This window comes from Rhinatrema bivittatum, chromosome 5 (assembly GCF_901001135.1).
Source record: "Rhinatrema bivittatum chromosome 5, aRhiBiv1.1, whole genome shotgun sequence".
Lineage (NCBI taxonomy): Eukaryota > Metazoa > Chordata > Amphibia > Gymnophiona > Rhinatrematidae > Rhinatrema > Rhinatrema bivittatum.
The window spans coordinates 365,224,187-365,237,297 of NC_042619.1; the positions used below are offsets into that span (position 1 = coordinate 365,224,187).

At 46.4% G+C, this 13,111-nt stretch overlaps 1 protein-coding gene across 1 annotated transcript in view; it reads right to left on the reverse strand.

Annotated features, from left to right (window-relative positions):
- The window catches only part of TMEM131 (transmembrane protein 131), a 334,866-nt gene that overhangs the window by 10,875 nt on the left and 310,880 nt on the right, over positions 1–13,111 (reverse strand). Inside the window, exon 37 of the mRNA XM_029603311.1 lies at positions 8,295–8,458. Coding sequence (XP_029459171.1) covers positions 8,295–8,458 — 164 coding nt within the window. The remainder of the gene's footprint in view (positions 1–8,294; positions 8,459–13,111) is intronic.

Consider the following 13,111-nt stretch of genomic DNA (forward strand, 5'->3'; position numbering starts at 1 on the left):
GGGTACAATCCGGACAACGACGGAACCCCGTTGCCATGGCTGAAAGCCAAAATTTAGGCTGGGGATCGGTAAGTGCCCACAGGCCTCGAGGGCCAAAATCGACGGCAGTCGATGGAAGAAGGCAAAAAACTTACCGGGTTCCGTAAGATGACTAAAAAATTTGTCGAAGGGAGACCCCCGAGGGGCAAATTTTCTTAGGAAATTAATTTCCAAATTCCTGTCAGGAACGTGGTTAGAGAGCTCCTTTCACCGCGTGGCAACTGCTGCGCGGAAAAAAGAAGACTGAAGGGAGACCCCTGCTGGCTGCAGGGTCAGTGCCTTGCTGGGCATGCCCAGTAGGGGCCAGTCAAAGTTCTGTTTAAACTTTGACAGAAGTTTTCTGTGGTGGGCTCCATCCTCGATGTCACCCATTTGTGAGGACAACCATCCTGCTTGTCCTGTGAGAAAGCCATGGACAAGCTATATCCTCTGCCAGAGGATACTTTAGAGCTACTTTGAGTACCCAAGGTAGATGTGGCAGTGTGCGCTGTTACCAAGAAGACCACGATCCCGGTTACTGGAGCTTCAGCACTCAAGGACCTGCAAGACAGGAATTTGGAGGTGCAACTTAAAAGGATTTTTGAGTTTTAGCACTGGGAGTGCATGTGGCTATTTGCAGCAATTTCGCCTTACGAGCGGTTCTCCACTGGATTCAACAGTTGCAAGCTAACGCTGCCTTATCGGATGAAGAGGCGGCCTAGGTAGGTCATCTGGAAACTTTGGTGGCGTACAGTGCGGATGCACTACATGATCTACTGCACACATCGGCCAGATCCACAGTTTCAGCTGTCTCAGCTCGTAGGCTCCTCTTTTGAGAAACTGGTCGGTGGATGTCTCCAAGTCACAGCTAGGGTTCTTGCCCTTCAAAGACAAACTACTTTTCGGTAAAGACCTGGAAGATATTATCCAATCTCTCTGGGGGAGAATAAGATTTCTAATTTCTCCCTGCAGTTACGAAACCAAGCGAAGAGCAGTGCAGGATACTTTGCAATGACTTCTGCAACTAGGGGCCATCGTCTCAGTGCCTCCAGAGGCAAGAAGGAAAGGCCGATACTCCATTTACTTCATAGTGCCAAAAAAAGAGGGATCATTTTGGCTCATTCTGGATCTGAAAAAAGTAAATAGATGTCTCCGGGTCCCCCGGTTTCACATGGAGACACTCTGGTCAGTCATTGCCTCGGTGCACAAGGTAGAGTTTCTAGCATCCTTAGACCTCACGGAAATAGATCTTCATATGGGCATTCGGTCAGACCACCAGAGGTTTCTTCGGTTTTCGATACTGGATCAGCATTTTCAGTTTCAGGCTCTGCCCTTCGGTCTAGCCACAGTGCCCAGGACATTCACCAAGGTGATGGTGGTGGCAGCCCATCTCCGCAAGGAAAGGTTGCTGGTGCATCCTTATTTGGACGATTGGCTGATTCGTGCAAAATCGAAATAACTTGCCCAGGAGGCAAGTTATTTGCTGGGCTGGGTGGTCAATTTCGCCAAGAGCCGACTGGAGCCCACTCAGTCATTGGGTGCTCTATTCGACACTCAGCAGGGCAGAGTTTTTCTTACCACGGAACGCATCTCCAAGCTGCAAGTCCAAGTAAGAGGTTTAATGCTCAAGAACCCACCCAGAGTCAGAGATTATTTACAGGTTCTCGGGTCGATGACTTTAAACATTAGAACGTGTACCTTGGGCCTTTGCTCATATGAGGCCTTTACAGTCTACCTTGCTTTCCCGATGTAACCCAGTCTCCGAGCTTTTTCATCTACCTTTGCTGCTTACGGAGGCAGTGCGATCCAGTCTCTACTGGTGGTTGGTGACGGACAATTTAGTCCAAGGAGTTCCCCTGGAAGTGCCCGACTGGACAGTGGTCACCACAGATGCCAATTTCTCTGGTTGGGGAGTGGTATGCCAAGGGAAATTGGTACAAGGACTTTGGTCTCCTGTTGAATCTCTCTGGTCGATCAATTGACTGGAAACCAGGGCGGTATGGTTGGCATTGCAAGCATTCCATCCTCTCCTCCAGGGCAAGTCGGTCAGAATTCTCTGACGATGCGACCATCAAATCGCCAAGGAGGAACCAGAAGTCAACTGGTGGCGATGGAAGCTCAACAATTGAACAGCTGGGCAGAACAAAACTTGGTAAGCATAGCAGCATCTCACATCGCCGGCGTGGACAACGTGCAGGCAGACTTTATAAGTCATCACCGTCTCGATCCCGGGGAATGGGAATTGACGGATGTGGTTTTTCAACTCATTTGCGATGCATGGGGCACGCCCAGCATGGATCTCATGGCAACGTTTCAGAATGCCAAAGCTCCATGGTTCTATGCTCGGCGGAGAGAGATGGGAGCAGAAGTGCTGCCTTGACCCACAGAGGTTCTTCTGTACATCTTTCCGCCTTGGCCATTGATCGGCAAAGTGCACAGGCAGATAGAGATCCATCCAACGGAGGTCATCCTGGTAGCTCCAGAATGGCCGAGACGTCCTTAATTCGCGGACCTTCTCAATCTTGCCGTGGAGGGCCCGCTGCAGTTTCCAGTTCTCCCGGACCTGCTGCATCAAGGTCCTGTTTGTTTGGAAGAAGTCGATCACTTCTGTCTAGCAGCATGGCTTTTGAAAGGCAGAGATTAAGTCGCAAAGGCTGTTCTCTGGCTGTAGCCACGCTCCTCCAATCGTGTAAGACTTCTACCAATTTCACGTATGTTAGAGTATGGAAAGTTTTTGAGACTTGATGTCTGGACCGAGAGGTCACACCTACCTGGTCTTTGGTGTCAGATATTCTGTGTTTTCTACAATCCGGTCTAACGGTTTGTCATGTAGTTCCCTCAGAGTGCAAGTGGCGGCGCTTGGTTGTTTGCGTGGATCCGTCCAGAGCATAGTGTAGTTCGTTTTCTTAAGGGAGCAAAACACTTGCGTCCTTCACTTCGGCATCCCTATCCGTCATGGAGTCTGAATTTAGTCCTCACTGCTCTTTGTTCGGCGTCTTTTGAGCCCTTTAAGTGATCGACTCAAAGTTCTTACCTTGAAGGTGATTTTTCTGGTGGCCATTACATCGGCTCGTAGGGTGTCGGAACTCCAGGCATTTTCATGTAGGGAACCCTTTTTGCAGATTTCGGATTCGGGAGTTTCTTTAAGGATGGTTCCGTCTTTCTTGCCAAAAGTGGTTTCCTCTTTTCATGTCAACCAATCGGTTGATCTGCCAGCCTTCACGGTTGATCTGCCAGCCTTCACGGTTGATCTGCCAGCCTTCACGGAGTTAGACCATTTGGTCTAACTCCGTGAAACTCCGTGAAGCGAGCATTTTCAACAGCAGGTCCCCTACATTGGAATTCGCTTCCTCAAGACTTACGCCAGGAACAATGCCATTTAACCTTCAGAAAAAAACTTAAAACCTGGCTGTTCACACAAGCCTATCGTTGAAGGATTCCATATTAACCAACTCTCTCTCACCCTCCAACCCACCCTTCTCACTCCCCGCACTCCCAACCTTTTTCCCTTTTCCACTCGCAACCTCAACCCACCCTTTTCCCTCACCCCCGCCCACTCCTCCCATTTGACATACCATGTATATTCCAGCTGTATATATTCCATATATATATATTTCCATGTATATTTCCGCTGATTATAATCCATGTTTCTGTATTATTAATTTATTGTTTTATGTTAATTTATAGTTTGTAATTTTGTTAACTTATTGTTCAATTACTTAATTCTGTCCTATCTTCCGACATCCATGTTTTTACTCTCCCTGTTTTAATGTAACTTCTCTTTTCCACTTATACGTTAATTGGTTTTTCCCCTTGTTCTAATGTAAACCGGTACGATAAGACCTGGTCTTGAGTGTCGGTATAGTAAAAGAAGTTAAATAAATCCTTTGGCTGGTGACTTGCGGAAGCTTGATGTTCGCAGAGCTTTGCTGCATTACCTAGAGGTTTGTGTGTCTGACCATCTCTTTGTGCTGTGGAGCAATCCTAAATGAGGACAGCAGGCGTCCAAAACTACTATAGCTCGTTGGCTAAAAGAGGCTATTAGTTCAGCCTATCTCCTTCGGGGTAGATCCCTTCCTACAGGTCTGCGTGCCCACTCTACTCGTTCGCAAGCGGCGCCTTGGGCAGTGTGTCAGATGGTATCACCACAGGAGATATGCAGGGCGGTTACGTGGAAATCCTTGCATACTTTTGCAAGACATTACAAACTTGATGCTCAGGCTCCAGTTGCGGGAGGATTTGGAGAGGGAGTGTTTCGAGCGGGCCTCTCCAGATCCCATCCCAATTAAGGAAGCTCTGGTACATCCCAGGAGTATGGACTAATCCTGGTACGTACAGGGAAAGGAAAATTAGTTTCTTACCCGATAATTTTCGTTCCTGTAGTACCACGGATCAGTCCAGAATCCCGCCCATCTCAGACATGAGAGAAAGGGAGAGTCCGCTCGGTTCTTATAAATTATCTTATTTCAGTTTGGCAGAGTTCTGAATTTTGTCCTCAAGTGGTTCTTAAGGTTCAGGTCCTGGGAGGGTTCAGTGGACCGGTTTGTTTCTTTTACTGTATATAGTTATAATGGTTTTGAGAGTTCCATTCTGCTTTGACATTGAGTAATACTGCCGGACTGTAGGTGGCGCCAGCCTATTTAAAGGCGGAGTTTATTTTGATAACTGCTCTGCCTCCATCTACTAGAGGGGGGGGGGGCAAAACCCAGGAGTATGGACTGATCTGTGGTACTACAGGAACAAAAATTATCAGGTAAGAAACTAATTTTCCTTTGTAATCCAAAATGTGCAAGACTAGCTCACCCTTGTGGCCATGGCCTGGGTAAAAATGTTGAAAGGACAATTGACTGGTTAAGCTAGAAGGCTAACACTATCTTAGACTGGATAGGTTCTGAAGCTCACCGACTATGTGCTGAAGTGACTGCTACCAAAATTATGACTTTCAAGCTTAGATACTTAGCTTATAGAAGTCTAATGACTCAAAAGAAGCTTTCATCAAATAGGTGAGTACAACAGTAAGATCCCCAGACACAGTGGGAGGCTTCATCTAAAGCAAGCCCTGCATGAACCTGACAATTAAGGGCTGTATGGACATGGTTTTACCATCTACATAGTGGTGATAAGCAACAACTGCATTGAGATAAACCCTAACCAAGTTAGTCTTCAAACCAGACTCTTTTTGTGAAGCAGGAGAAAGGGTCTAGAAGGCAAACTTCCTCAATTTGAAACCACATCATTTCCTTGTGGTATCCTTTCTAGAAACATAGAAACATGACAGAAAAAACTATATAGCTCATGCAGTCAGCCCATCCTTCCAATTAATTTATCATTCTAATTCTCAACACTTCCTTAGAGATCCCCTATATTTATCCCATGCTTTCTTGAATTCAGATACTGCTTTTGTCTCTACCACTTCCACAAAAGTCTGTTCCACACATCCACTACCTTCTCTGTAAAGAAATAATTCTTAACATTACTCCAGAGTCTACCACCTTTCAACCTCATCTCAAGACCCCTCATTCTACAGCCTCTTTCCATTGAAAGATATGCTCACCTCTTGTGTATGGAAATCTTTGAGATATTCAAAATGTCTCTATCATATCTCCCCTATCCTCTAGGGCAGAGCTTTCCAAACTGTGTGTCGTGACACGTTAGTGTGTCGCTTGCAGTGTGCAGGTGTGTTGCGCTATGCCGGTCAACTCCAATGCGAGTTTGGGCTTCTTTTTCTAGTGATTCAATTTTTTTTTTTTTTCCAGTTCGTGGGTTGCTTATTATTGGCGATTTTTGCTGTCAATCGCGGGTTTTTTTGGGCATGGTGGGTGGGACTTGAGCCCAGCTGTCCCTGTCATTGGATGCTGCTGATGATGAGGCCTGGCCATGACTGCAAGCAACAGTGTCTGGTGATCATGGAAAGTGTTATGCACCACGGCAGGCTTGAACCCTGAAAGGAGTGAAGCACTGGCAACAATCAAAAAGAAGAGGTACATGAGTGTGGGAGCCAGACATGTGCTTGGGGGGGGGAGGAAGAGAGATGAGTGCGTGGGGGACAGATGTGCTTGGGGGGAGAGAGATGAGTGTGTGGGGGACAGATGTGCTTGGGGAAGAGAGATGAGTGTGTGGGGGACAGATGTGTTGGGGGAGAGAGATGAGTGTGTGGGGGACAGTCATGTGCTGGGGGGAGATATTAGTGTGTGGGGGCAGACAATTTGTTTTATTATTGTTGCTCATAATTTATAACTAACATTAATCTTGGAATATTATATATTTTTAATATAAATGAAAGGTTTTCATGAGATAGGTTGTGTCGTGAAACATTTTATTTATGTATATATTTAAGGAAACATACATAAATTGTCGAAATATGTTTCGTTCGTTTAACCTTTAACCTCTGGTTTGCTAGCAGACTGAATTACTGTGTCATGAAATTATGTTTGACTAAAAAGTGTGTCACCAGCATGAAAAGTTTGGAAAGCTTTGCTCTAGGGTATACATGTTTAGATCTTTAAGTCTATCCCCATATGCTTTAGAACGAAGACCACTGACCATTTTAGTAACCACCCTCTGTGGACTGACTTTTTTGAAGGTGTGGTATCCAGAATTGCACACAGTATTCCAAGATATCTCACCAGGGATCTATACAGGGGTAATATCACCTCCCTTTTTCTGCTCACCATTCCTCTTCTCTATGCAGCCAAGCATCTTTATGGCTTTTACCATTGCTTTACCCATTTGTTTGGCCACCTTAAGATCATCAGATACAATTAGCCCCAGATCCCGCTTCCTTTATGCTTAGAATTTCACCTCCATTACTGTACCTTTCCATTGGGGTTTTTGCTCTAAATGCATTACTCTGCATTTTTTTAGCATTAGTTCTTAAGTGCCAGATCCTAAACCATTCCTTGAGCTTCACTAGATCCCTCCTGTTTTCCACTTCTTCTTGGTTGTCCACCCTGTTATAGATTTGGTATTAGCAAAAAGACAAACCTTTCCCCGACAACCCTTCACTTAAGTCCCTCATAAAAATGTTGAAAATAATCCAAGGACCGATCCCTGAGGCACAACACTAGTAACAATCGCATCCCTCGGAGAAAACTACCCTTTGTCTCCTCCCACTCAGCCAGTTTCTAACCCAGTCAGTCACTCTAGGGACCATACCAAGGGTGCACAATTTATTTATAAGTCTTCTGTACGGAACCATGTCAGAGGCCTTGTTGAAATCTAAGTACACCACATCTAGTGCTCTCCCTTGATCCAACTCTCTGGTCACTCAATCAAAAAAATTGATCAGATTTATATGACAAGATTAACTTCTAGTAAAACCATGCTGCCTTGGATCTCGCAATCCATTAGATTCCAAAAACTGCATTCGCTTTTTCCATAAGGAGAGACAGCAAGAAAGAGAGGAAAGAGCGAGCCCTGGACTTGATGGTATGGCTGATCCTTTGGAAATGTAGGCTTTTTATATCTATGTAGCAATTGTTATTAATCTACAATTACATCTATATGATCTGATTTTATTTGTTCTGTCTTCCTATTGTTCAAATAAACTTACTTTCTTACCTGGAACCTTGATGTACTGATTTAAAGTTTGTATGTGGCCATCTGTGTAGGGGATAAGCCCCTGGGTTCAAGCCCCCAGGTATAATCCCAGTAATTGTGCCCCAGGTCAGAACCCCTGGGCAGGATACCAGTGTGCACGGTCTGAACCCATAACATAATTCTTGGCTGAAAAATTGAGACAAAATCAAATCACTTGATTTTACAAAAAAACCCGATACTGTTCGAGGCACTTATGAGGCGCATCCGGAGGATGACAAAAATAAAGAAAACTAATTTGAATGAGACCTATCTAGGTGAAACTAACAGGGGTGGAAGAAGGTGAATCAGTAGGCTCTGCAACAAAAATATCCAAAAACTGTATTCAGAGAGGCTCTGTGGAAAAACTAGAACTGAGGGAGCCCCACATGTCATCTGACATGGGGCAGTATGCACATGCTTAGCAGAGCACATCAAAGCTTCTAGAAATCTCTGAAGTAATCTTCACTATCTGGGCTCTGAATGATGTCATCTTACCTGTGAGGACTACTATATCCAGTTTGTCCTTCAGAAGTCTACCTATATGATTCATGTGAGGTTTCATATGACCCATGCTAGCACCGATTTGTTCAGTGTAAACAAGTGCTGTAGTCTTATTTTCTAATTCACAGGGAAAGTGGCAATTTTTACAAAACATTTTTACAAATGGTCAGAAACAAAGGATTATAAACTGTACAAACCGTAGTTGCATGTGTAGGGGAACCTGAACTTGTTGGCCATGATGGGAGGGAATCTGCGGCTGGAGGATCCCAAATGGATGAAGTAACATTACCAAATTCACTCCAATTCTGTTGGGAATCCTGACTGTATGCAGAACGGGAAATTCCAAGTTTACTGAAAACCTCTGTAAGAAGAATAGGAAAATACTTAAGTTCATAGTATCCATGCTTAAATGATATATTTGGAGAAGAACCAAGTGAGGAGCAGTAGGTTGCAACTTTGCTTGTGTTCATGATAGAATAAGCCCTAACCGCACCCCTAAGGAATAAAGTTTTAGGTCCACAACCACGCCATGTCCATTATCAACAAACAGTAATGTCTAGAAAACTTTAAATCTGTTTGAACAGCAACATCATAGATGGAAAAATCAGATACTGTGGAAGGACACTGACTTTGGCTCTTCACTGTACTACATCTTAACCAAGCAGTGAAGCAAAGTTTGGTTTCCATCAGATAAGAAAAGCATGGAAAACATTTTAAAATTAAACTATCATTACAGAAAAATATAACTATGATGCAAATACTGAATTCAGAGTCAACACCAAACAAAATTAAAAATAAAACCCTAGAAAAAAAAATAGAAAAAAAAATAGGATAAGTTATACACCAAGGGGCAGATTTTCAAAGGGTTACGCGCGTAACTTATGTGCATAACCCCGAGAAAGTGCCCCTGCACGCGCCAAGCCTATTTTGGATAGGCTCGGCGACACGCACAAGCCCCAGGGCTTTGAAAAAGGGGCAGGAAGGGGAACAGGGTGCTGGACTGGGGGAGGGAACGAGGCCTCCGGCACGGTGGCCATGCCAGAGGACTGTGTACCGGCAGCTGACCGGCAGGCGTAACTAAGACAACAAAAGGTGGGCGGGGGGGGGGGGGGGGGGGGGGGGAGCGGAAGGAAAGTTTCCTCCGAGGCCACTCCGATTTCAGAGCGGCCTCAGAGGGAATGGGGAAAGCCTTCGGGGCTCCCCTAGGGCTTGATGCACGCAAGGTGCACAAGTGTGCAACCCCTTGTGTGCGCTGACCCTAGATTTTATAACATGCGCGCGGCTGCGCGTGCATGTTATAAAATCGGGCATAGATTTGTGCGCGCCGGATTGCGTGCACAAATCTACGCCCATGCGCATGTTAGAAAATCTGGTCCCAAGTCTTCCACAAATACACATCAGTGCTAAAATCATTTTTCAGTCAGTATAACATTCACTCTTGTGAAGAACTGATGACCTTCGGAGTAAGGAAACTTACACAAAGATGAGATTTGGTATTAGCAAAAAGACAAACCTTTCCCCGACAACCCTTCACTTATGTCACTCAAAAATGTTGAAAATAATCCAAGGACCGATCCCTGAGGCACAACACTAGTAACAATCACCTCTCTCAGAGAAAACTACCCTTTGTCGCCTCCCACTCAGCCAGTTTCTAACAAATCTCATCTGTGTGAGTTTCCTCACTCTGAAGGACATCAAATCTTCACAAGAGAGCACTGTTCTGTTCGTACGTTTCACTCTGAATTTCAAAGTGGCCCCTAACCCCTACACTAATACCTAAACCTCACCTCGAGTTACTAGGTGGGCCTCATATAGAGGTATTAATACCTAACTACTATAAGGGACTTTTAGCTAGGCGCGCTCTCTCTCTAGCTCCCAACAGCTTAAAACACCCAAAATGCTATTACGAAAACATCGCAAAGTGCGATAGAACCATATCGCACAGCTTTAACGCCAATGAAAAAGGTGTAGTTATTTCCGGCGTTAAAACTGTGCGATAAACTGCGAAGCCAGCCTACTTGGTCAGAAATCCCACCCCAAACACCTCCCCCTTTTCCAAATTTGCATTGCACCATGCGTTATGGTGCTTTTCACACATGTGAAGGCGGTTTTTGCATGCAATAACAACGCGTGCGAAAAGGCCATAATGCGACTTGGAAAATAATCCCCTAACTTTGCTAAGGAGCGTTAGCCTGCAGGTGGTCAAGCCTGTATGGTTGCTGGTTGACAGATGGAATACATCTTTAGGAAGAGCAAGACAGACAGGAACCTAGCAGACGAAGTAGACTGGCTGGCCCTTATCTGCCACCATCTACTATCGTACCCTGGAAACAGACAATGCTTACAAAGTTGAACTTGTGTATAAAGATGCTGGCTACTGTAGATTGGAGAAATTACTTACCTGATAATTTTGTTTTCCTTAGTGTAGGCAGATGGACTCAGGACCAATGGGTATAGTGTACTCCTGATAGCAGTTGGAGACGGATCAGATTTCAATCTGACGTCAGCCCTAGTACATATACCCCTGCAGGAAGTGCAGCTCTTTAGTATTCTCCTCGAAAAGCATTGTGGATTTATGTATGACTGAATAATTTATAACTTGGTTAACTTGATTAATTTGAACTGGTTTAATTGGCTATAGCTGGAGACTGCCAGTGCCCTCAACCGAGAAACATCGACACCCGGTAGGATGGGTGTCCCAGATGAAGGAAAGCATGGCTTACCCTTGAATCACTCGCTCCCAGGGATGTCCCCCGAGAATTCCATGAGTAACGGCAGCCGTGGGTGGGATGCTGAGTCCATCTGTCTACACTAAGGAAAACGAAATTATCAGGTTAGTAATTTCTCCATTTCCTAGCGTGTAGCAGATGGACTCAGGACCAATGGGATGTATAAAAGCTACTCCCAAACTGGGTGGGAGGCTGCCCATGACCCACTTAGTACTGCCCTTGCAAATGCTGTATCCTCCCGAGCCTGAACATCCAGACAGTAAAACCTGGAGAAGGAGTGGATGGAGGACCATGTCGCTGCCCTGCAGATCACGGCGGGTGACAGCATTTTGGTTTTTGCCTAGGACACTGCCTGGGCTCTAGTAGAATGGGCCTTGACTTGTAAAGGCGGTGGCTTGCCTGCTTCCACGTAGGCCGCCTTGATGACTTCTTTGATCCAGTGGGCTATGGTTGCTAGTGAGGCCGCTTCCCCCTGCTTCTTCCCGCTGTGAAGGACGAATAGATGGTCCGTCTTTCGTACGGATTCCGACTTTTCCAGGTATCGGACTAGGAGTCTGTCGACGTTGAGATGGTGTAGACTTCGAGCCTCTTCCGAATTCTTATGCTCATCTGGTGATGGTAACAAGATGGTTTTGGTTGAGATGGAAGACAGACACCACTTTGGGGAGGAACGACAGAACTGTGCGTAACTGGATGGTTCCTGGGGCGAGTCTGAGGAACGGCTCTCGGCAGGACAGTGCTTGTAGCTCGGATATACGACGGGCTGAACAGACTGCCAGCAGGAAAGCTGTCTTCAATGTTAATAGTCGGAGAGAAAGGCCGTGGAGAGGTCTGAAGGAGGTTCCTGCTAGGAAATCTAGGACCAGGTTAAGGTTCCAAAGAGGCACCGGCCACTTTAGGGGTGGTCGGGTGTGCTTGACTCCTTTCAGGAAGTGGGAGACATCCGGGTGAGAGGCTATGCTGCCGCTCTCGCTCTTGGTTCCATTGCATGACAAGGCAGCCACCTGTACCTTGATGGAGTTGAGGGACAATCCCTTCTGTGGCCCGTTCTGTAGGAATTCCAAAAATCGCAGGAATTTTGACTGAGCGTGGTATGATGTCATGGTCCTCGCACCAGGATTCGAATACTCTCCAAAAACTTATGTATGTTAGGGATGTGGAGAACTTGTGTGCTCGGAGTAGGGTGTCAATTACTGTCCCCGAGTATCCTCTCCTCCTTAGGTGAGTCCTCTCAATGGCCAGACCGTAAGAGAGAATCGAACTGGATCCTCATGGAGGATCGGTCCCTGTTGGAGCAGGTCTCTGTGTGGAGGAAGCGGCAGGGGGTTCCCTGCCAGTCTTCCCATGTCTGCGTACTACGGTGGTCTTGGCTAGTCTGGGGCCACTAAAAGTACTGGCCCCCTGTGGTGTTCTATCTTGTGGATGATCACGCCCAATAGGGGTCACGGCGGGAAGGCGTATAGCAGAGTCTCCTGTGGCCAGGTCTGTACCAGAGCATCGATTCCCTGGGTCTGGGGTTCCCGCCTGCAGCTGAAGAAACTGGGTACCTGGGTGTTGGACTGGTTTGCCAGGAGGTCCATGGTTGGTGTTCCCCAACAGTTTACTATCAATTGGAATGCTGTGGTTGACAGTTTCCATTCTCCTGGATCTAGACTTTCTCTGCTGAGGTAGTCCGCTGCAACATTGTCTTTGCTGGCAATGTGGACGGCCGAGATCTCTTGAAGATTCACTTCCGCCCATGACATTAGGGGTTCTATTTCCAGAGACACCTGTTGGCTTCTGGTTCCTCCCTGACGGTTTCTGTAGGCCACTGTGTGGCATTGTCAGACATTACTCTGACCACTTTGCCTCGGAGTCTGTGATCGAACCTTAGGCAGGCTAGTCTGATGTCTGACTGCCGGGGCTTCTAGGTGATTGATATTCCATCCCGACGCTTCTTCGTTCCATTGCCCTTGGGCTGTTAGCTCCTGGCAGTGTGCTCCCCATCCTCGTAGGCTGGCATCCGTGGTGAGTAGGATCCAGGTTGGGGAGGATAGTCTCGTTCCCTGGCTCAGGGGGGCCTCTTGTAGCCACCATCGTAGTTGGGCCCGAACTCTGTCCGGGAGCTGAAGCCGTACGGTGTAGTTCTGGGACAGTGGATTCCATCGTGATAGTAGTGAGCGTTGTAGGGGGTTTCATGTGAGCTTGTGCCCATGGGACTACTTCCAGTGTGGATGCCATGAGGCCAAGAACTTGTAGGTAATCCCATGCTGTGGGGCGAAATTCGCTCAACAGGGTTCGTAACT